At 45.4% G+C, this 19687-nt stretch overlaps 8 protein-coding genes and 2 non-coding genes across 13 annotated transcripts; 4 read left to right on the plus strand and 6 right to left on the minus strand.

The window, feature by feature from the left end:
- Nucleotides 1-17: 17 nt before the first annotated feature.
- LOC108099651 (splicing factor 3B subunit 3) lies at nucleotides 18-6429 on the minus strand. Of its 2 annotated transcripts, XM_017203286.2 has the most exons (9): nucleotides 6299-6429; nucleotides 5768-6030; nucleotides 4748-5113; nucleotides 3940-4414; nucleotides 3513-3847; nucleotides 2647-2954; nucleotides 497-2471; nucleotides 257-313; nucleotides 18-64 (listed from the first exon to the last, which is right to left on the minus strand). In XM_017203286.2, exons 2-7 carry the CDS (start codon nucleotides 5991-5993, stop codon nucleotides 498-500), a joined length of 3684 nt encoding a protein of 1227 aa, XP_017058775.1. In that variant the 5' UTR covers nucleotides 5994-6030; nucleotides 6299-6429; the 3' UTR covers nucleotides 18-64; nucleotides 257-313; nucleotide 497. The 2 variants fall into 2 exon arrangements, with proteins under 2 accessions (XP_017058775.1, XP_017058783.1); XM_017203294.1 differs by lacking the exons at nucleotides 18-64; nucleotides 257-313; nucleotides 497-2471 and adding an exon at nucleotides 3227-3333 and having other exon boundaries at nucleotides 2841-2954; nucleotides 6299-6428.
- Nucleotides 134-218, minus strand: LOC122319916. The gene has a single exon (XR_006245384.1). It is a non-coding gene; the product is annotated as a small nucleolar RNA Me28S-Gm3113 (small nucleolar RNA).
- LOC122319937 lies at nucleotides 382-463 on the minus strand. The gene has a single exon (XR_006245405.1). It is a non-coding gene; the product is annotated as a small nucleolar RNA Me28S-Gm3113 (small nucleolar RNA).
- Nucleotides 6430-6800: 371 nt separating the features above from the next.
- LOC108099164 (UPF0415 protein C7orf25 homolog) lies at nucleotides 6801-8276 on the plus strand. The gene is made up of 4 exons (XM_017202512.1): nucleotides 6801-7054; nucleotides 7110-7436; nucleotides 7496-8047; nucleotides 8117-8276. The coding sequence occupies exons 1-4, from the start codon at nucleotides 6896-6898 to the stop codon at nucleotides 8192-8194; spliced, it is 1116 nt and encodes a 371-aa protein (XP_017058001.1). The 5' UTR covers nucleotides 6801-6895; the 3' UTR covers nucleotides 8195-8276.
- Nucleotides 8277-8345: 69 nt separating this feature from the next.
- LOC108100117 lies at nucleotides 8346-9482 on the plus strand. The gene is made up of 2 exons (XM_017203871.1): nucleotides 8346-8563; nucleotides 8624-9482. Exons 1-2 carry the CDS (start codon nucleotides 8540-8542, stop codon nucleotides 9239-9241), a joined length of 642 nt encoding a protein of 213 aa, XP_017059360.1. The 5' UTR covers nucleotides 8346-8539; the 3' UTR covers nucleotides 9242-9482.
- On the minus strand, nucleotides 9463-10301 carry LOC108100108 (protein DPCD). The gene has a single exon (XM_017203859.2). The coding sequence runs from the start codon at nucleotides 10159-10161 to the stop codon at nucleotides 9493-9495; it is 669 nt and encodes a 222-aa protein (XP_017059348.1). The 5' UTR covers nucleotides 10162-10301; the 3' UTR covers nucleotides 9463-9492.
- Nucleotides 10302-10544: 243 nt separating this feature from the next.
- LOC108099952 (B-cell receptor-associated protein 31) lies at nucleotides 10545-12361 on the plus strand. 2 transcript variants are annotated; one of them, XM_017203632.1, is made up of 3 exons: nucleotides 10545-10673; nucleotides 10764-11335; nucleotides 11868-12361. In XM_017203632.1, exons 2-3 carry the CDS (start codon nucleotides 10832-10834, stop codon nucleotides 12048-12050), a joined length of 687 nt encoding a protein of 228 aa, XP_017059121.1. In that variant the 5' UTR covers nucleotides 10545-10673; nucleotides 10764-10831; the 3' UTR covers nucleotides 12051-12361. The 2 variants fall into 2 exon arrangements, with proteins under 2 accessions (XP_017059121.1, XP_017059130.1); XM_017203641.2 differs by lacking the exon at nucleotides 11868-12361 and adding an exon at nucleotides 11723-11833.
- A 112-nt stretch (nucleotides 12362-12473) lies between these two features.
- LOC108099942 (bifunctional peptidase and arginyl-hydroxylase JMJD5) lies at nucleotides 12474-14158 on the minus strand. The gene is made up of 2 exons (XM_017203620.1): nucleotides 13680-14158; nucleotides 12474-13625 (listed from the first exon to the last, which is right to left on the minus strand). Exons 1-2 carry the CDS (start codon nucleotides 13950-13952, stop codon nucleotides 12699-12701), a joined length of 1200 nt encoding a protein of 399 aa, XP_017059109.1. The 5' UTR covers nucleotides 13953-14158; the 3' UTR covers nucleotides 12474-12698.
- Nucleotides 14159-14772: 614 nt separating this feature from the next.
- Nucleotides 14773-17876, plus strand: LOC108099893 (FGGY carbohydrate kinase domain-containing protein). 2 transcript variants are annotated; one of them, XM_017203553.1, is made up of 6 exons: nucleotides 14773-14823; nucleotides 15518-15742; nucleotides 16169-17185; nucleotides 17245-17319; nucleotides 17378-17596; nucleotides 17657-17876. In XM_017203553.1, the coding sequence occupies exons 2-6, from the start codon at nucleotides 15557-15559 to the stop codon at nucleotides 17804-17806; spliced, it is 1647 nt and encodes a 548-aa protein (XP_017059042.1). In that variant the 5' UTR covers nucleotides 14773-14823; nucleotides 15518-15556; the 3' UTR covers nucleotides 17807-17876. The 2 variants fall into 2 exon arrangements, with proteins under 2 accessions (XP_017059042.1, XP_043063712.1); XM_043207777.1 differs by having other exon boundaries at nucleotides 14808-14823; nucleotides 15526-15742.
- On the minus strand, nucleotides 17810-19494 carry LOC108099901 (mitochondrial E3 ubiquitin protein ligase 1). Its single transcript, XM_017203564.1, has 4 exons — nucleotides 19348-19494; nucleotides 18710-19293; nucleotides 18450-18657; nucleotides 17810-18052 (listed from the first exon to the last, which is right to left on the minus strand). Exons 1-4 carry the CDS (start codon nucleotides 19450-19452, stop codon nucleotides 17933-17935), a joined length of 1017 nt encoding a protein of 338 aa, XP_017059053.1. The 5' UTR covers nucleotides 19453-19494; the 3' UTR covers nucleotides 17810-17932.
- Between the last annotated feature and the right edge of the window lie 193 nt (nucleotides 19495-19687).

The raw sequence follows: 19687 nt of genomic DNA on the forward strand, positions 1-19687 counted from the left end.
TCGCATTTATTTCTTACCTTAAAAACGTTTTAAGGGCAGCGTTTAATGGTTTTGTTGGATGGAACTGTAAGAAAATAATCACAAATAAATTAAATCTATTCGCTTAAATTTAAAATAGTAAATGTAAATATTTTACTATCAGAAAAACATAACTTTACACTAATCAAGATTTTTCATAGGTGTCCCAAGGTAAAATCGTAGATCATCATTGGAAACTACAAGCCCATATAGCTTCCTAATTTATTGGTTAACTTACCTTATCCAATAAAGATAGTTCCCCCCTTTGAGCTTCTGATTTGTCTTCAGCTGGAATCTGAAAATACAAAAATCAAAACATTATTTGTCTGTTTTAAAACACAACTAAAGTCTCTATGAAAATGCTATTATCAGTTAATAAAGTTTACACTAATCAAGGCATTTCATAGGTGTCCCAAGGTAAAATAGCTATGTCATCACAAAACCCAAAATAATAATATTATTATCGATTCCAACTGACCTTAGAAGGCATATCGAGTGCGTATGTCCTCCAGCTTCTTGCAGATCTGATTGGGCGTGCGGAACATGTCGCCGGCGATGCTCTTCTGCTTGGCGGCGTCGATGGATAGATACTGCTCGCAGAGGTCGCCATCCAGGACGTTCTTGACCGGATAATAGGAGCTTCGATAGCTAAGGTGATCGCGTCCGCAGAGCGGTGGATTCTCGTTGCGCATGTGCATCTCCAGGTGCTGGAAGAAGTCGTAGTCCTCGCGGCTGGTGAACGGGACGAAGGCGCCAACGGTGCCGCTCAATGTGGCGTAGATGAGCGCCTCCGATCCGCCGGGAATGAGCGTGGCCTTCTGCAGCGACATGATGATCTCGCCCACATGGAAGGAGCAGATGTTCTCCGACTTCTGCGAAGCGCCGGACAGCAGACCACGATCCCACAGGGACTTGGTGCCCGTCGGGTCCTCGTCCACGTCGTCGGTCACTGAGTGCGGCAGCCGCTGGATGCTCAGGTTGCCGAACTTGTCGGCGATGGCTATGGTGTCGTAGTCCAGCAGAGTGGTGGCCGTCACCCAGCGGGGATGCGTGTCGTCGGCGAAGATGATCAACTGGTTCTCAGCGCGACGGTAGCGCAGGAAAAACACCGATTCCTGCACATCCGACACGTACACCCGATGGCCCATCGCCTGGATGTTGACGATCTGGTAGGGAATGTGCTTGTTCTCGCACTTGCGCAGCATCTTCTTCTTGCCAAAGTCGTAGATCCTCAGCATGCGACCGCAGCCGGCCAGCAAGCGACCCTGGAAGCCGCAGAGGGCCCCGGGAATCTCGTCGATCTCCGTGCGATGCATGAACTCCAGGCTCGAGCAGGTGGGGTCTATTTTGTAGATGTCTATGCAGCCGCCCTGCGAGATCCTCGGGTTCAGCTGGAGGTCCTTGGCAATGCCCACGGCCAGGTAGTAACGACCATCGGCCGCGATGGAGAACTTCAGCATGGCCATCGACATGATGGCCTCGTTCTGCGTCAGCGGCACACTGAACATCGTCTGGCCGTGCATGGCGTCCAGGCAGCGGATCTGCGAGGCCCACAGGCCCAGTCCCGCCTTCGGGGACGAGAAGACGTCCTCGGGCAGCACCTCGTTGATGAAGGCGTTGGCCATCTCGCGGGCCAGCTCGCGCTCCTCATCCCCCGCCGCACTGCGCATCTCCTCCGCCATCTGCTCCTTGCGCGCGGTCTTCGTGTCCTCTGTGTAGGCATTGTGGTCCGTTTCCGCGATGAGCATGCGACCTGTGTCCGGGTGGATGACGAAGTTGCGCGGAGTGTACTGCAGGGGGAATGCCACCTGATTGAAGACAGCTCCCAGCTTTTCCAGGGCCAGAATTCTCAGGGTATTGGTGGAAATGGCCACTATGCCCTCGCTGCACTGCTCGCTCGAGAAACCGGAGGCGTACTCCAGTGTTTCGTAGGACAAAGGCGTCAAGTGGAAGCGGTTCTGGTGGTAGTACGACAGCCAGGTTCGGCTGGACATGGCCAGCACAGCCTCAGAGCCCTGCATCTTAATCCGGAAGAGCTTCACCGGACGGGAGCCCAGATACCGGGTCCTGGTGTCCGCCAAATCCCCGGAGACGGGATCGAGAACGGTTCGCAGCAGCACGCCGTTGCTCAAGCCGATGTTTAGGTAGATGGTTCCCTTGTTGCTACCACTTCGCGGCGCTGGAGCCTCATCGTCCAGAGCTCCCTGCGTCGTGCTCTCCGTGTGTCCCATCTCCACCAGGCAGAGCGACTCCGCTGGCGAGGGCAACGCTTGCATGGAGCAGGCGGTCAGGCAGTTGTTGGGATCCAGCGAAAGGATGCGCACGGTGTTGTCCGCCAAGCCGACGGCCAAGAACCAGGAGCGCTGCTCGCCTTCTGGAACTGTTCCCAGGGCCATGCACATGATCTCGGCAGGCATTTCCGATCGCTCGGTGTATTCGTTCAGCTCTCCAGTCTGTAATGAAAACATCCAATTAGCTTGTTGCTTACAAAGAAGATAATTCTTGTGTTTGATGGTAAAGCTCAGCACTGCAGGACACATAGTGTCTCAACATGATTGTTCTTTTCGTGTTTTTGTCATCAGAGCAAGAAATATAACCCCTCTCCAGAATTCAGAACCCAATGCTTACCGGATCCATTTCAAAGTAGACCAGCTCCCTGCCCGACAAGGTGATGACCACCTGGCGCTGGTTGACGGCGCATTTGGTGATCGACTTCTTGCCGGGGGCCTTCCACTCGTTCACGCGCTTGTCGGACCGGATGTGCCGGATGCCATCGGGGTAAACCTGAACCAGGGCATCGTCGCCCAAGGCGGCGCAGCAAAGGGTGGGCGTGGTGCCCAGGAAGCCGCTGTCCGTCACTTCCTCGACGGTTTCGCCAATGCTCAACACTAGGGTGGCGTTCACGAAGGACACAATGATATAGGCATCGAACTCGTCTAAAAGTAGGGGAACAAAACAATACTTTGGTGGTGAGTATGAAGCTAATGTAAACATCGAATAATAAGTTTTGCCTATCACATGGGACATTGAATAATCAGTTTATCAAGTTGTAATCAATGGATAATTCAGCTGAAACACGGTTGATAAATATCGCATCATGTTCAATGTCCTTCTGGCTTAAACATAGTTCTGTATTTTCTGTTTTTCAGGTAGTAGTGGTGGTAGTAGTATCTGTTTGACTTATGAGCTGCAGTAAATGTTGCCTTACCTATCGCTTCACAAAAGACAATTTAAATTTTACACAAACGAGAGAAAATTCTCTATAATCGCTTGTCTTTTTCGATAGTTCACACATTGACGTCTGTGTTTAAGCGCCTGAAATAAGAGAGAACTGGTGGTTGATAACTTGTGGGACTTGTTGGGAATCGTGTGTAAAGCTAGGTGTAATCTATATCTCGATCTGTATCAATGCACCAGTTGAGTTATTAGCCACGTTTCAATCTTAGTCTAGTCTTAGCTTAAGGATTGTGAATTAGGAGAAGCATTTCACTCACCATCAGCTCGTTTTTTCACAGTCCAAACTGCGTTTGGGTTACCGGGCAGCTCGGAGACGGCCATCTCGGAAACCTCCAAGCCGTGACGGAGGACTCGCAGTGTGGAGCGAGGTCCTCGACCGCACAGCACGTACAGCTGAGGGGTGTCCTCGTTGGCCAGATCGGCCACCTGGGAGGTGATGATCGGGGCAAACGAGGGCAGTTCGTCCACCAGAACCAGATTCTTCAGGGCTCGAGGCGCAAAGAAGAAGGTTTCGCCCTCCTCCAAGGGCATGGCCGAACTGAACTCCGGCTCGTCATCATCGTCACCCAGATGAGCAATTTGGTAAAGGTAGCTGCAAGTTTAAGAGGAGTACAAATTAAAAACGATTCTATGAATCAGGAAAAACAAAATATGAAAAGGGGAATTAACTTAGGGTACACTTACTGGTTGCCAAACTCACTGGCCACGAAAAGGAAGCCCGTCTTGAGCACACACATGGCCGTGGCCGGAGGCACCGTGTCAAAGTACTTCAGCTTGATCTCGGACACCACATCGTCGTCCGTTTCCAGAGTGATCTTGAAGATGTCTCCCTGCTCCGTTTGCAGCAGGAAGAAGTACATGCTCTTGGTGCGATGGGTGGCCGAGCAGATGAAAATCATGCCCCGCTCGGGATCATCCAGATCGTTCCTCCTGCGCGGAATGGGACAACGGATGTCGTGCTGATCGCCGAGATTCTTGTAGGTCAGGTAGTTCTCCGAGCAGATGAGCACGCCCGAGGGACCATCGTTGCCGCCAGGCACCGAAACCAAAAAGTTGGCGTGCTCTTCCAGGGGTTCTGAGTACTTGCGAACCACGTGGTTCAAGCCCAGATCCAATTCGTAGAAGGTCAGCGTTTGCTGAGTGCGCTGGGCAGCGTCACCTGGAATATACAAATGGGATATTGGTTATGGTTTATGGTATAACAGAGAGCGGAATTCTTAATGCAGTTATTTGAAAGGTTTAGTCAGATCTTGAACCAAAGTTAAAAAGGTATTTGAAACCCCTTCGATTGATAACAAAAAAGCTTTTTAAAGATTTTGGAGTGTAGGTCACAAATCAGTGAAGTGTAGCTAGGCAATTACAGCAACACCAATGGTTCAGTGATCACAATTCATCTGGCACTAAGTACAGACAGTGTTCGTGGTTGAATCCACTAAACCTGTGAATTAAAGCGCCTTCTCGGGGTTATACTAGGTATTGCGCAGATGCCTACCTGATGGGTCCATGTCGGCCTCCTCGTAGTCGATCTCCAGGCAGGCAAACATGGGATTGTCGAAGCCCACGTCCACGCCCACCATGTGATATGTGAGGGTGTTCGACTTGTGCGCCTCCAGAGGCGATGAGATCGTCAGACGGGCCTGGGTGTCCCGGTTCATGATGTAGGCCAACTTCTGCTTCTCCACGGCGCCAATCATCACTGCTCGGCCTTTGGGATCGATGGCAAAGTACTGACCGGGCACGATCCGCCGGCATCCCGACTTGCCAAAGGTCTCCTGGTGAACCTTTTCCAGTGCATTTTTGGTGGCATTGTACTCGAGGATCACAATGCGACCCGAATCGGAACCAACCACAATGTAATCTGAAAATTAAGGAAAACTTTGTTTAGATTGGTCACCTTCTTTTAATAATTACTAATATTTGAAATAGTTGTTGATCTTGTAACTCGAAGTTTCAATTCGCCATTCCGTTGAGTTGGTTTATGGCAAATGCGACGTCAAGTCTTTCGGTTTTTCTCGCACTTAGACGCGTTTATAAGGTCTTACTGGGGTCAACTAATCAAGTGTTGCCTCAATAGGGATTTGTGCGGCCTGGCGTGGTTATTATTTAATATAAGATATTTTCAGGAGAAACTTCAGATGTAGACAATAGTACAATGAACAATGATTTTATAGTGAATCTAATAGTGTATAGAGTTGGAGAAATTCTTCTAATACCCCACGTGCCTTTTTTCTTCTTCTCAGCTACTGTGTTACCACGTGGTTTTCAATGACAATTTGAAAAAAAAAAAAAAAACTAAATAGAAGTAGGGGGTTCATAATATCTTCATCAAGTCACTTGACGAGCCCATGTAGCCCAAATTAGGTTATCACGATTATGGTGTCAGCCATGTTCAAGATAATACTTAATCTTGGGAAATTATTCAGTCCTCCTAATAAAAACTATTTTTAGATTTACTATTTACTTTAAACTGAAGTTTTTCCTGATATAGGAATGATTTTACACAAATGCTCACCTTTAGTTCCGCCGGTCAGTCGGAAGGCCATCAGAGCACGAATACATCCGAAGATCTCTGTGGAAAGGAGCGTGTGGACCTTTCCGGTGTTCGAATCCGGACGGAGCAGCTCGAGGGACTTGCCACGTGACAGCAGGACCTCCTGCTGCTTTCCGCCAGAGAAGTTGCCGTGCACCGCGTGGGTCACGCCTGTGCCCTTTTGCAGGGTCAAGTTGTACAAATACATTCTGCAGCAGTAAGGTTTTCTTCGCTTTTGCCCAAAACTGCAATAGAAGTACAGTTGAGGTTAGGTACAGTCGCCGACAAGATGTCACCCAAATCGCCCATTTTGATAGAATTATTGTACCGCTTTGAAAACCATGGCCACAGTATGGGAAGTCGTGTCGCCTAACGATGCTAGTAAGCAGCATTTAGTTGTTAATTTAGCACGCTTCAAATGCGACCAAAGCACAGACATTTCTGATTTCTGGAGATACTTCGTGCATAAACTAAACACTGGAAATATTAAGTGCACCGGGTGGATTTGCTTACCTTCTGCCGGTTTAACGGGAGACTTGGTACATTTCGGCAGCGATGCTTTTGGATTTCGGTTTATTGTTAATTAGAGAGCTCCATTTTCACATCCGTTCAATTCGCCGAAAGAAAATCAAAAGAAGGAATCGGTGTTACCAGAACGTAGTTAGCCCCTCATACAAAAATACCAAAATCGAGTAAGCCCTAAATTTGCCAACTTTTCCTAAAACCACCTCGGTTGGAGCCTCGGATAGCCCGTGGTGAGATTTTTGTCAAGGAACTTCTATTTGTTTATGTGGCATTAGGTCCGATTGCGCCCTATAACATATTTCTGGCGACTGTTTATAACCGATAAAGAATTTAAAAAGAGGACATCCATATATAATTTCGTATAAATGTTCACGATAGTTTCGTGGCGTGAGCAAAAATACCGAATGTTTTCTCAGATAGTTTCACATCTCTAGTGAAATAGTATGACCACATAAGTCAAACTCTAAATAGAGTTTCTAGTGTTGTAAAACCAAAAGCTTATCTGCCATTTTTGTTTACCAACCAGAAACAGCTGACGGTTGGAAACAATTTCGAGATTTTTGTTAATATTACTCAATTTTAAAAATGGAAGATAAAGCTGATCAAGAGAAACTTTACGTGGAAGCCCACAAGAAAGTAAAGTTGGGAGAGGAACTGAAAAAGGCGTTAGTCGAATTTGAGGATCTTCCCGGGGTCAGCAAAGTTCAACGAAAAATCCAACAGGAACTTAAGTTTCTAAATAAGGTTTGTCTTTCTCTTATGATCTGAACACTTTCCCTGAATAACGATTTTCTCTAAGGTGATTACAACAAAATCGGTGAAAGAACATCATATAACCAGCAGCAATTTTGTGTACTATGACTTCCTGATAAAAACTCTGCGCTTGCAACAAGGTGTGGTGGATATCAATGCCGTGTTCCGCCTGGAATCGAGAGATAGTCCCCTGAGAGTGGATATCGTGGCCAATAATGGGCTCAAATGGGTGAAGGTGATAGCGAGAAACTCCAAATCCGTGGAGGACGCGGCCAAGGGATGTGTGAGTCCTGGAGCCCGAAGTGTTTTGGATCAGGCTGAGGATTATTTAGAGGCCAGTGAGCTAAGTTTCTGCATGTTCCAGAGGCCTAAGGTGCGTAAGAACCTCCTGGGTAACCTTCTTATTTTAAATATGATTTTATCCCTTTTCAGATTGTTTTTTATTTCTCCAACAAAATCGAGGACTCACTGCATGAAGAACTTCTGGAGATGGGCGTACAAACAGCATCGCTCGACTCACCCGATAGCGATTTGGATCAATATGCCACCACCTCAAATGAATTGAATCTGGATGTGACTACTCTTCTGGCCTATGTGAGCGCCCTGACCAATGGGTCTGCGAATTGGGTCTACAAGGAACCGCTACTCACCGAACAGGCGGAAAGAGAAAGGGCCTCCCCGCTTAAACCTCTGCTAGAGAAAATTCTAGAAGGAAAAACATTAGTCTGCTGCCAGCTAGCCTACGACGCCTTCCAAAGTATTCTGGATATTGTGGGGGGCGAGGGCGAAAGAAAACGGGCCGAGGAGCTGATGAAAAGGGTCACCGTTTACCCGAATGTGGAAACCATACCGGAGGAATTTTCCCACATACGTTTTACTGCCAATGTGAACGAGAGAAGTCTGAAAATCTTTAGCTTTGGCTTGGCCAGACAAATTTTCACAGTGACTTCGAATAAGGCTTTTGTTAGGTCAGCCAAGATGCAGGTGTGTATTAGTAAACAATATATATAGCTTAGTTAGTTTATTTTTTATTTATATTATGTATTTTTACAGGGTATTAATGTGCCTGTGTTTGTCCATGCTTCTGTTGCACTCACTGAAGGTAAACAGGCCACAGGGAGACCACTTTAAATGAAGAAATTGTTAACTATCTATAATGATTATTGTTGATTCGATCAAAATAAATTTTAAATATACACTTTTTTAATTTAAATTTGATATTTTATTCCGATAAATCTTATTCATCGAAAATTCGATAGCCGTAGAGTTGCCGTACCTCGGACTGAAAACATATGTAAACAAAAGTGAAATTTGGAGAAATTGCGACTTAAGTAAAATAACAAACGTCTTAGTTGTTTAAAAGACTAAGACAACACATTTAGACTCAATTTTAATAAAATTGTATTGAATACAATTTTTAAAAAACACCTCATCAAACAGGAGAACTAAAAACTCAGGGCCAAAACAGCTCGAAACATGGACTGCGCACCTTTGAATTTGGTAAGAACTCTGAGAAATTTTGCGTTTAACGAGTTTAAAATATATTTTTGTTAAATAAAGGCCCATTTCCACGAGCGAAGGTCTGAGCGCTTTATACGTAATCATCGCTATGAAGAGGCCATCAAAGCCCTGGAAACTTCACTAATTTATATGCAGGATGCGCAAAAGCGAGTGGCCTTGCCGAAATCCAAGGAAGTTCTGGACACCTTAACTTTGGACTTTCAACGGAAACTGAGCCAAATTGAGATGCGGAAAACTCAGTATGGTTTAAATAAGTTAAAAGACTTTGCTCCTTTGAAGGAAACTAGTCCCATGTTGCCATTACGGCCGGAAACTGGAGGAAGTGGAACCGGAGGATCCGCACAATCAGTGGCCAAGGCAATTGACAAAACAGTGCAGGACTTCGATGCTAAGTTCACTTCTTCGTTGGCGACTAAGGCTCCCAACATATTGACCCATTCGGAGCCCCAAATAGATACGTTAAAAAAGACCGATGCTGCAAAGGATGAAGATGAGCGGGATCCCTACGATCATCGACTGACAGGAAGTGAGGACCTGGACCTGCCCTCTTTGGCTCCTTTGGAATTACCCTCCTTCGATTATACTTTGTTCACCAGCTCTTCTTCGGCCCCCTCGCTGGCCAGTTATGCCGGCATGGCCGAAAGTTTCCAGAAGTAAAATAAGTTGTGATTAGGCATTTTTCCTCTAGTTTTTATTTAGCTCGTGAGATCTCTTTTGAATATTGTGGCCTTTTAGTTTTAAAACGCCTCTGCAAAGGTTTTTTTAATCTACATCTACTATTTCATCTGACGAATGACATCTTACTCAAACCCCTTATCTTATACCGGTATTGACAAAGATGTAGCCCACACCCGCCTCGTAAATAATAATACATATAATTGTTTTGTAGTTAGTACAATCTAAGTCTTTTATTTGGCCATCAAACCCTTTAGCAGGTCGTCCATATCCGTTTCAGTTTCGACATTTTTAAGCAGAAGCAGAACCTGCGCCTCCATTTCACATAGTATTGCTGGTTTTTGATAGGTGATTATCAAGGTGTTGAACTGGTGGTGCACCGAAATGTTTTCCTGTTGAGGCTTGACTCCACAGCGATCCAAATCGGGAACCTGGATGACTTTGTAGTACTTTTTGTTGGAGGTGCGCACGATAATGGCCCGCTTTTCGGGATCGGCCGTTACGTTATAGACATCCAGACTATAGGGCATATTACGGATGCGCCACTCGATGTTCTTTTTGGTGATCCGTTTGGTTAGCAGTGGAGCGGTGTTGCTTTCTCGCAGAGTGAAATCCCCGCCAGCTAACGAGTCCGTATCTTCGCCAGTTCCTTGTGGCTTGTTTCCCGACCAATTCAGTTGACGGGGCTCCTCGCCCAGTTCGATTTCCCACTCCGATTCACCCATCATCTTGTTGCTCTTTGATTTCCAGGCCCGGCGTTGAACAATTCCCGTTTCCATGTTGTATTCCTCAGCCATTTGTCTTCCGTCCGGGAATTTGTAGAGCACCTTGCGAGCCCGACCACTAATCATCGAGTTTTTCTCCGCGGATTGCAGATAGTTAAGCCAGGTTTGGTAAGACATCTCGGAGGACTACGGGTAACTAGCTATATTTGTATGGAATCGAAAAAACAACTGACGGAGGGAGAAAATTTGATCGATGGCGCAAAGTTGAAAAGTTGTGGAGAAGCACATTTCGTCGTTGGCCTGGCAACCCAGCTGTCAGTTTGTTTACAAATGAGCAGGGCTGCCAGTGCGAGCGAGAATTCTTAATATTAATGTTAAATTTTTTGGCGGAGGACGGTATTTCCCATTCTGAGGAATTATTAGTTTAATGTTTAACCTATTTTTGTCAAAAATAAAAAAAGGTAATATTTTTTAAGCTTAAGGGGAACAAAAAGAAATTTAAAATATATTGTTTATCATGTAAATATTATTCATCTAGCTATTTATCTGGCTATTTTATCACAGTAAGTTATGCAGCGCGGGTTGGCAGTCTCATTTGTATACAAAAAAAACAGAGTTGACGTGGCCGCGGTGACCACATAAAATTCGCATATTTCATCACAGCAGCGACTTAAATTTTGCTATTTAAAGTAAGCGGCAGCTCTCCGGCCGTAGTTATAAATAGACACCCGCGGAATCTGTGGAATTACCAGCTAATTTGGGAACACTTTTCCTTGCAGACAGCAGACGAACAAGTGCTAATCGAACAAGCGAAAATCGAATTGGGAATATTAATTAAACATTAAAAATGAGTTTGGTGTGGACTTTGATCGCTGGATTTCTCTACGCAGAGATCGCATTGGTCCTCTTGTTGGTCCTCCCGGTGGCGAGTCCCTATAGATGGAACCGCCTCTTCAAATCCAAGTTCCTGGCCATGTTGGCCCAGCAGGCACACATATATTTCTTCTTAATTATGGGAGTCTTGGTGTTGTTCCTGCTGGAGGCCATTCGCGAAATGAGGAAATACTCCAATTACGAGCAAACTGGCGAGGTCCACTTGAACGTGGAGATGCAGCACAGCATGCGCTTGTTCCGGGCCCAAAGGAACTTCTACATCTCCGGCTTCGCCATTTTCCTGGTTCTGGTCATCCGTCGTCTGGTGACCCTGGTTTCGGCCCAGGCGAATCTCTTGGCCCAGAGCGAGGCCTCGATGAAGCAGGCCCAAAGCGCCACGGCAGCCGCAAGGTCCTTGATGGAGGACAAGAAGACCGAGAAGGCCAAGGAGGCCGGCGAGGACACCACTCTGATTGAGGTGAGTAGACTGTCTATTGTACACCTGCATCCGATCCCCAGGAATGGCATGTCTAGAGAGCTAACACATAAGACTTTGGAGTTCTATCGGCTACTACCAGCTGTAAAGATATGGCAATGCATATATAAAAGGTGTGGTCAAAATATAGGCAAACAATATTTAGTAGCTCATGATATGAGTGCACTTCTATGTGAATATTCACAGAAAGATTTGCTCTCTCTTAAAATTGAGAAGCAAAAGCTTTCAAACGGAATTTATCATAGGATTACTGCTATTATTTTGACCGCAGCTGAACGTTTTGAAACCACACCCAAACACAAAAGTTGGGCCTTCAAAGACAATAGCCACTACTCGAAAGTTAAACTATCTTGTTAACTCTTTAAACAGCTGTCAAGACTGCGGAGACGTGTGCAGGGACTCACCGCCCGAGTGTCCTAAGTATCCCACCCAAAGCCCACACCTCATTAGCATTCCCACACTCCCGAATCGAACGAAAACCCAATCGAAACTCAATCCGAAATCGTTTTTGCAGCTCAACAAGCTGCGCGAGCGCGTCCAGGAGCTCACCAGTGACCTGAACCGCGAGAAGAAGGACAAGGAGGCGGTCAAGTCCCAGGCCGAGAGCCTGAATCGCGAGTACGACCGACTCACCGAGGAATATAGCAAGCTGCAGAAGCAGATCACCATCGGTGGCGCCGGAAACAAGGATGATTAAGCTCAGTGGAACAGAGTCCAAAATTTAAATACCGATAAGACTTAAAATCATGGCGGTGGGGCAGCGAAAGCAGGCACATTTAAAAAAGATTATATACGATTTGAAATCGATAAAAAGCACACACATCTTAATGTTAATCCTCATACACACAACTTTACCCATTGATAACGAATATGGTTATTGATAGTGGCTTACCCCTTTCGTTCCTTTTGCCTGAAATTTTTGTATTTAATTCATATGTGTTAAGTTTTGTTTGCCACAGTAACACACTCGAAATGCGTCGTGGCTATTAAAAGAACAACCATAAAGTACTCCTCCAGTTTTGTTCGCTCGAATGACTCATCTTTCTACTGATAGTCCACATCATGTCTGATTAGTATCAGCTATATATTGTTTGGTCGAATGACGTCATTTAACAGGTTTATCCAGCTGGCGGTCAATGGTCGCTTAAAGATCGAAAGTAAGGTTTTGTTATTTTCGCCAATAGATTAATATAAAATATTACTGCACGTATTTCCGGGGAAAGATGAGCATATAGTATTGCAACCATTTCACTATGTTTAGATTTTTTTGGCTAGAAGTTCTGAAGCAATGGTCAATAAGAAGTCTCGTTGTTATTAGTATTCCAAAATAAATATATTTAGGGTATTATTCCCACCAAAAGCTAACAGAAAAGCTGGGCGCTTCTGATCTTACATAGTGCCACCATTTGGGGGGCATATACAAACACTCACCTGGTTGGAGGAGTAATCTATAGAACTTGACCTTTTCGAGTAGGGGATAGGTTTCTAGATCCAGTTGGTCGGCATCTATTTGCGAAGTATTGCACAGAAACTCGCTTTCGTGGGGATAAAGGTTTGCTGAATCTGCAGGGGCAGCTAATATAACACTTTTGGAACCGAAAACCTGACATAATAGGTTGTGTTTTGGATCGTAGTGCATTGGCGAAATGGTTCCCGCTGGTCCGAGCCAAGCTTTTATGTCCACAGATCCCGGCGGATCTTCTTCGCTAATGGAGCAGTAGTCCGGAACTGATATATCTTTCTTTAAAGCAGGTATCTGAGAGAAGAGTTCGTGCTGGGCAAGGTATTCAATCTCCGGGCTGGCTTTCTCCTTATTCCTTCCGAATTGCCTTCTTAGGAAGTCGCGGATTTTTACCAGCTGCTGTGACCACTCATCGCTGGCATAATTGGACCCTATTTCTATGGGAACAGTGCGATTTCCGGCCACTTGAAGAAGGTAATTGAGATCCAACCACTTATGTACAGCGGGCCAATGCTGGAAGGTATTGAGCAGGAGTGTGGGTTGGTTGGCTTGAAAGCACTTCGTTTGGAATTCCTTTAAGCTTGGTGCTTCCAGTTGGGGTATATCACAGGCGCAGGATACTCGTACTAAAGGCTCCAGAACGGGCAGTGCTTCGGAATCCTCTTCTTTTCCCTTATCAAGGTAATCCATTAAGGCAGTTTTCAGTTCACTCCAGTCGTCCATGCAGCCCAGAAGTTGGGCCTCATCCAGGATCTCACTGCAGAGCTCTTTTTGAGAATAACTCGTGCTCTCGAGGAGTAGAAAGAAAATCTGTGTAGGAAACATGGTTTTTAGTTACGAATATATGTGTTACTTAATTCGTACCTTGAAATAACAACCAATCGCATATGTCTTTCTTGTGCTCAACGGAACACTGCTAAAGTGACCTGTGTGTATGCGCTCCCTATTCCTGTCCACCAGCGCACACAAAAGGTACCTTGTTTCCTCTTCCGAGGAATCTCTCCTGGACTGCAGGTTCTCTACGTGATCTATGGCTCTTTTAAGAATATAGCGCGACTCGACTTCATCCTGGATCACATTTTCGATATCTACAAGCCGGGGAAGTAGCTTGGTCAGTTCCAACAGAGTGGGATCCATTAAATGTTTACAATCTCTTGATTTGTTTACTATTTTGATAACATCGCCGCTGTGTTGCCAGACTAACTATTTTGATAACATCTCAGCTAAGCTGCCAGACATATTTAAGTAATAATAAATCGATAAGTAATCAAAAATCGATTCAAATACCATCTTCCGTTAATTCATTACAGAGAATTTTAAATGATTAAGTTTTCAGTTACCTTATGTCAGCTATTTTTGGTGTTCCGTCTCTTGCTTTTGAAAAATCTCTTTCACTTGCTCGTCTAATAATGTTAAAAAATATGTTTTAGCTCACTCTGGTGTGTAAATTTAAAAAAAATAAACACTTAATAAGTGCATGCTTTTAGGCTGAACGTTTTGATATTCTGACAAATTGTTAATGAATAATATAAATTAACAGAAACACAGCAAACCACTACTTACTATAGGATTTTTTCGGCAATGCAATAAATAATATTTATTTAAAAACATAAAGCACTATCTGCGGTGTTGATTGCTTATCTGCGGTGTTGATTGAATATTGATTGATATTGCGAGTGAAGTGGTGAAGGGGAAGGCTAGATAATACTCTCGTTTATCTATAAATCTACTTTATCAATACATTTTTAAAACTGCATACTTTTTTATCAGGGGTAATAACACCTTTAAGATAAACTTAGATGGATAAAGTTTTTTTTGTAGTTCCATCGGATATGATTCTCGAAACATGTTTTGTATTTTGGGAACAGATAACAGCTGCTGTTAAGTTTGAATACTGAATTGAAACGGAACTTGATTTAAGGCACTTCCAGGGCTTTGCTTTAGTGGCTGAGAGCAACTCGACGCGACTGGTTCTGCGAGAAGTGACGGAGAAAATAAAAGCAAAACGGTTTGTGTATTTTTGTGCTGATAAACAACCTGCGCATGAGCTCCATTAAAGCAAAATATAGCTCAAATAATTGCTATTCAGAAACAATAAGGTGTGCTTCCGCTTGTATTTCTAGTTTGCTTTTAAACCAGGTGTGCATATTCTTTCAATTCAAAATTTAGAGAAAATTTAATGTTGTCCAGCTTAATAAGATGCAATATAAAACAGCATACTGTCTACCATATATCCAAATTCATGGTAATTAATTTTTCTTTGTCTATTATCATTATGTATTATAAATTAATTAGGAATAGGGTTTGAATTATTTTTCACCTTAAAATTCTAGACATGCTACTACGTAATTAAAAAATAAAATAATAAATGTAGAAAAGTTTGAATGAAACAATTAGTGTAAATCTAACAAGGCCTCAAAAATGTTTATAGCCCGGCATTTAGTTTCGGCTACTTTGACTAAATCTAAACCACTAGATAAATAGCCTTTCTATGTTTACAAGCACTCAAGCCCTAAAGAACTCATAAGCAATCAAGCGAGATCTTTACAAACTGTTGCTTGTGTCAATTTACACGATTTCTGGGTTTGCTGGCCGCTCGTATATCAGGTTGCTTATCAGTTCGCGTCCGACGCTCGACGACTTCGCACGGTTTTGGGTTTGGCGTTTTGCAGCGAGTCAATAACATTTATTTGACCGCCAAGGTGATCAGAGGCGTCTGTGACGGAGGCGGCGACGTGGAAATGGCATCCGGACCGTACTTTGTGGGCGTGGACGTGGGCACGGGCAGTGCGAGGGCGGCCCTGGTGAACGCAGAGGGGCGTGTCCTGGAGCAGGCGGTGCAGACCATCAGGACCTGGAACCCAGAGCCGGGCTACTACAACCAGTCCTCCGATAATATATGGCAGTCCATCTGCCAGGTGGTCAAGGTAAGTCTCCGCAGCACAAAGAAACATTTTATGGTCAGTTTCGGTTAATCTATTAAAAATTAAATCAATCAAGACAACAGTTTAAAAACAAATTAATAATGAGAAAAATAAGTGGAATAATAATAAACAAATTTGTGTGATTAAATAACCAAAAATATATATTATAAAGATTTGTTGTAGAAATTGTTTTTGTTATATTCCATCAATTAAAATTTACATTATGAATCTCTTATCTTGTTTTAATTATTTAATAAAGTATAATACCTTTTTTGGTTTATCTAAGGCATTAGTCTTAGTTATCAGATGTGCCAATTTGGAAAGTTAAAGACCTCAGACCTGATCTTAAATTTTTTTCTGTGCGATAACCTCTGCCGTTCGGCGACGTTTCTCGCGGAGATTAGATTAACCCAGTGGCTGATTTTACAGAAAGTCATTGGCGGCGTCGATAAGTCAGAAGTCAAGGGCATTGGCTTCGACGCCACTTGCTCCCTGGTGGTTCTGGGCCCCCAAGGATCGCCTTTGAGTGTGAGCAAGACGGGTGAGTCGGAGCAGAACGTCATCCTTTGGATGGATCACCGAGCCGAGCAGGAAACGCAGGAGATAAATGCGTTCAAGAATCCGCTTTTGAAGTACGTGGGCGGGCAGGTTTCGCTGGAGATGGAGGTTCCGAAGCTCTTGTGGCTGAAGCGGAATCTCTCGAAAACCTTCGGCAGCATTTGGAGGGTTTTCGATCTGCCCGACTTTCTCACCTGGCGAGCCACCGGCGTGGACACCCGATCGCTCTGCTCCGTGGTCTGCAAGTGGAACTACGACGCGGCAGAGGGAAGCTGGAACAAGGAGTTCCTCGAACAGGCGGACTTGGAGGAGCTGACCCGGAATAACTTCGAGAAGCTGGGCAGTGATGTCCAGCCTCCGGGCAGAAAAGTGGGCAAGGGTCTCACGGCTAAGGCTGCCCAAGAACTGGGCCTTTCCGCGAACACTGTGGTGAGCACCTCACTGATCGATGCCCATGCCGGCGCCTTGGGAATGTTTGGCTGCCGCTCGAAGGACGCTCGAGGAGCGGACGATGTCCAGGGCAAAATGGCCTTGATTGCTGGCACATCCACCTGCCATATGAGCATCACCAGACGGGCCTGCTTCGCCCAGGGAGTTTGGGGTCCCTATCAGGATGCCATCATACCGGGGTACTTCCTGAACGAGGGTGGCCAGAGCATCGCGGGCCACCTGCTGGACCACGTCCTCAAGTCCCACGAATCCTACGCTGAGCTGAAGGAGAAGCTGGGGGAGGACAGGTTCATCTACCAGTACCTCAACCAGTTGCTGCCGCAGCTGGCGGCAGCCCGAGGACTCAGCCAAGTGAGCTGTCTAACCCAGGACATCCACGTCTGGCCGGACTTGCACGGCAATCGCTCGCCCGTCGCCGATCCCACGCTGCGAGGAGTGGTAAGCAGTGCTATACCAAGTTTTTAATCATATCCTAACCCAGAAAGTGCATCCCCAAGATCACTGGATTGGACATGACCCGAGGAACCGAATCTCTGGCCCTTAAGTACTTGGCCTTCGTTCAGGCGCTGGCTGTAAGTTGCACAGTATGTTTGATTGGGTATGATAACAAGTAGTGTGTTCCCTTTGCAGTACGGCACTCGTCACATTATAGAGAACCTCTATCAGTACGGCAGGGCCCCCTTCCAAACGCTCCTTTTCTGCGGCGGACTGGCCAAGAATCCTCTGTACGTGCAATGCCACGCGGATATCTGCAATCTGCCCGGCTTAATCCCCGACGAACAGGAAATGGTTCTCGTGGGAGCCGCTGCCTTGGGAGCCGCAGCCTCGGGACATTTTGATAGCTTGGAGGTGAGCCTAGCAAACCTAATCAATGTCAAACTGCTTTCAACCTACTATTTGTGCTTTCAGAGCGCCTCGAAAGCCATGGGAGGCACTGGTCAGCTGGTGAAGCCAAACCAGGAGACCCTGGAGTTCCACAATCGCAAGTACAAGGTGTTTCTGCAACTGCTGGAGAACCAGCGCCAATACAGGACCATTATGCAGGGAGACACTAAATAGTAGTAGCTTTTCGTTGTCAAGACTTTAAATAATTTTAAAATAAATGCCGCACTTGAGCATTGTAACAAAATATTGGGTTGACCCGCACACAGGTACTTTGTGATGTGGTTGGCATTCGGTTGATTTTCAGGCGATGAAGGCGGCTGCCTTGGAGGCGATGTTCCCACGACACACGGGGCAGGTGACGGAGATCTTCTGGGCACAGTCCTCGCAGAGGCAGACATGACCGCACGGCAGTAGGATGATCTAAAACAAATTTATATACGTTAGAAAATCCTAAACGATTGCTTTTCTGTTTATTTGTCATATTCTGATCAATAAAAATTCTCAAAAACTATGTGGAAATTTTTGTGGTTTTATCTTGAGCAGTAAAAATACCTTAAAAAGCCTTATCTGTAAATACGTTCTCATAAACTTTATAAATACTATCGAAACTAGCCAGAAATTTTACAGCTTATGAAATTTTAGAAAAAGGAATATCAGAAGTTTAAGTTAATTATAAATTTTTCGATTGTAAATAATTTCTGGAAAGTGTGCTGAAGATTCAGAACACAATTTAAAATGTTGTTTAAAGGGAGAGCACGGCAAATAATTGTAAAAATTTTTCCATGAATGAAAACAGCGTTGAATAACCACAAATTACCTCTTTGGGATTGGTTGAGCACACAACGCAGAGCTGATCCTGGGACAAAGTGTGAGGACGATTCCTCGCGCGTCGTTCCCGGCGCTCCGTTTCCAGACGACTGCGTATTTTGGCCTCCTCCCGCTCCTGTTTTTTCCGCCTATAGATCTTCTTAGCAATAAAGCCGATTAGGACGACGGAAATGGCGCCGCAGACCACCAGCTTGAGTCTGCAAGGGATTCTCGTTTAGAAATGTTGTGCTTCAGGAATACTGTACTCACATCGATGCTGCCTTGGCGTCTTCGAATCGCTTGATAAGCGTGGACTTGGTGGCAGTGGTCAGGAAGAGTGGTCCCTCCCGCGAGGGCTGCATTCGCAGTGAGCTTCCGTCCAGTTCCAGTTCACCGATGGCCGTGAGGAAGCTTCCCTCCCGGAGAACCTCCTCCGTCGTCTGCAGCCCCCGCTGGCGGACGCCCGAGAAGAATCCGAAAACGTGGTCGAAGAGGGAGAGAGTCGAGGGCTCGTAGTTGTCGTAGACCATGTCCACATCCAAGATCGCCGCACTCAAGGCGTCCACGATCTCCACGCCGTGCTGCTGGTTACGCAACTCAAAGGGCATCTCGTTGGCGGACTCGTGCAGCAGCTTGTGGTGCTCCGTCCAGAAGCCAGCGAATCCCCGGGTGATCCTGTGCTCGTGCAGCTTCACGATCTGCAGGACTCCGCTTACACTGGGCACCAGGGAGCTCCTCAGGGGAACCCCGATGGGGGTAACTGTTCCTCGGATCACTGCATAGGGTAGCTTCTTGTCGGGTTGCTTCTCCACCACCGATTTCAGCTGATCGTCTATGTTGTATTGCGGTGCCGTCTGCAAATAACCAGTTAAATAAGTGAAACGCGAAACAATATAGAGTATACGCACCTTGAGCACTTGGGCAGTACGTTTATAGTGCACATATTCGCGCGCACACAACCCCAGTATTATCAAATCAACGCCGAGTGCTATTGATTCGTGTAAGAATTCCATGTTTTGGTTTGTTATTGTTGTTTTTATCTAGGGAACATATGTTTTTTCGTTCAGTGTTGCTGTGTTTTCGTTTGCCCTCTTATGCTATTCCTAACGCGTTTTCAACACTGTGGTTCCCCGAAATTGAGCACCGTTATTTGGGGAACTAGTTCATTAAATATTCAACATTATTAATGAAGAATGTAGCCCAACATAAAACTATATGGTTCTTAAGTATAAAGAATTTCAACCCTTT

This window comes from Drosophila ficusphila, unplaced genomic scaffold, assembly GCF_018152265.1.
Source record: "Drosophila ficusphila isolate 14025-0441.05 unplaced genomic scaffold, ASM1815226v1 contig_286, whole genome shotgun sequence".
In the NCBI taxonomy this organism is placed as follows: Eukaryota; Metazoa; Arthropoda; class Insecta; order Diptera; family Drosophilidae; genus Drosophila; species Drosophila ficusphila.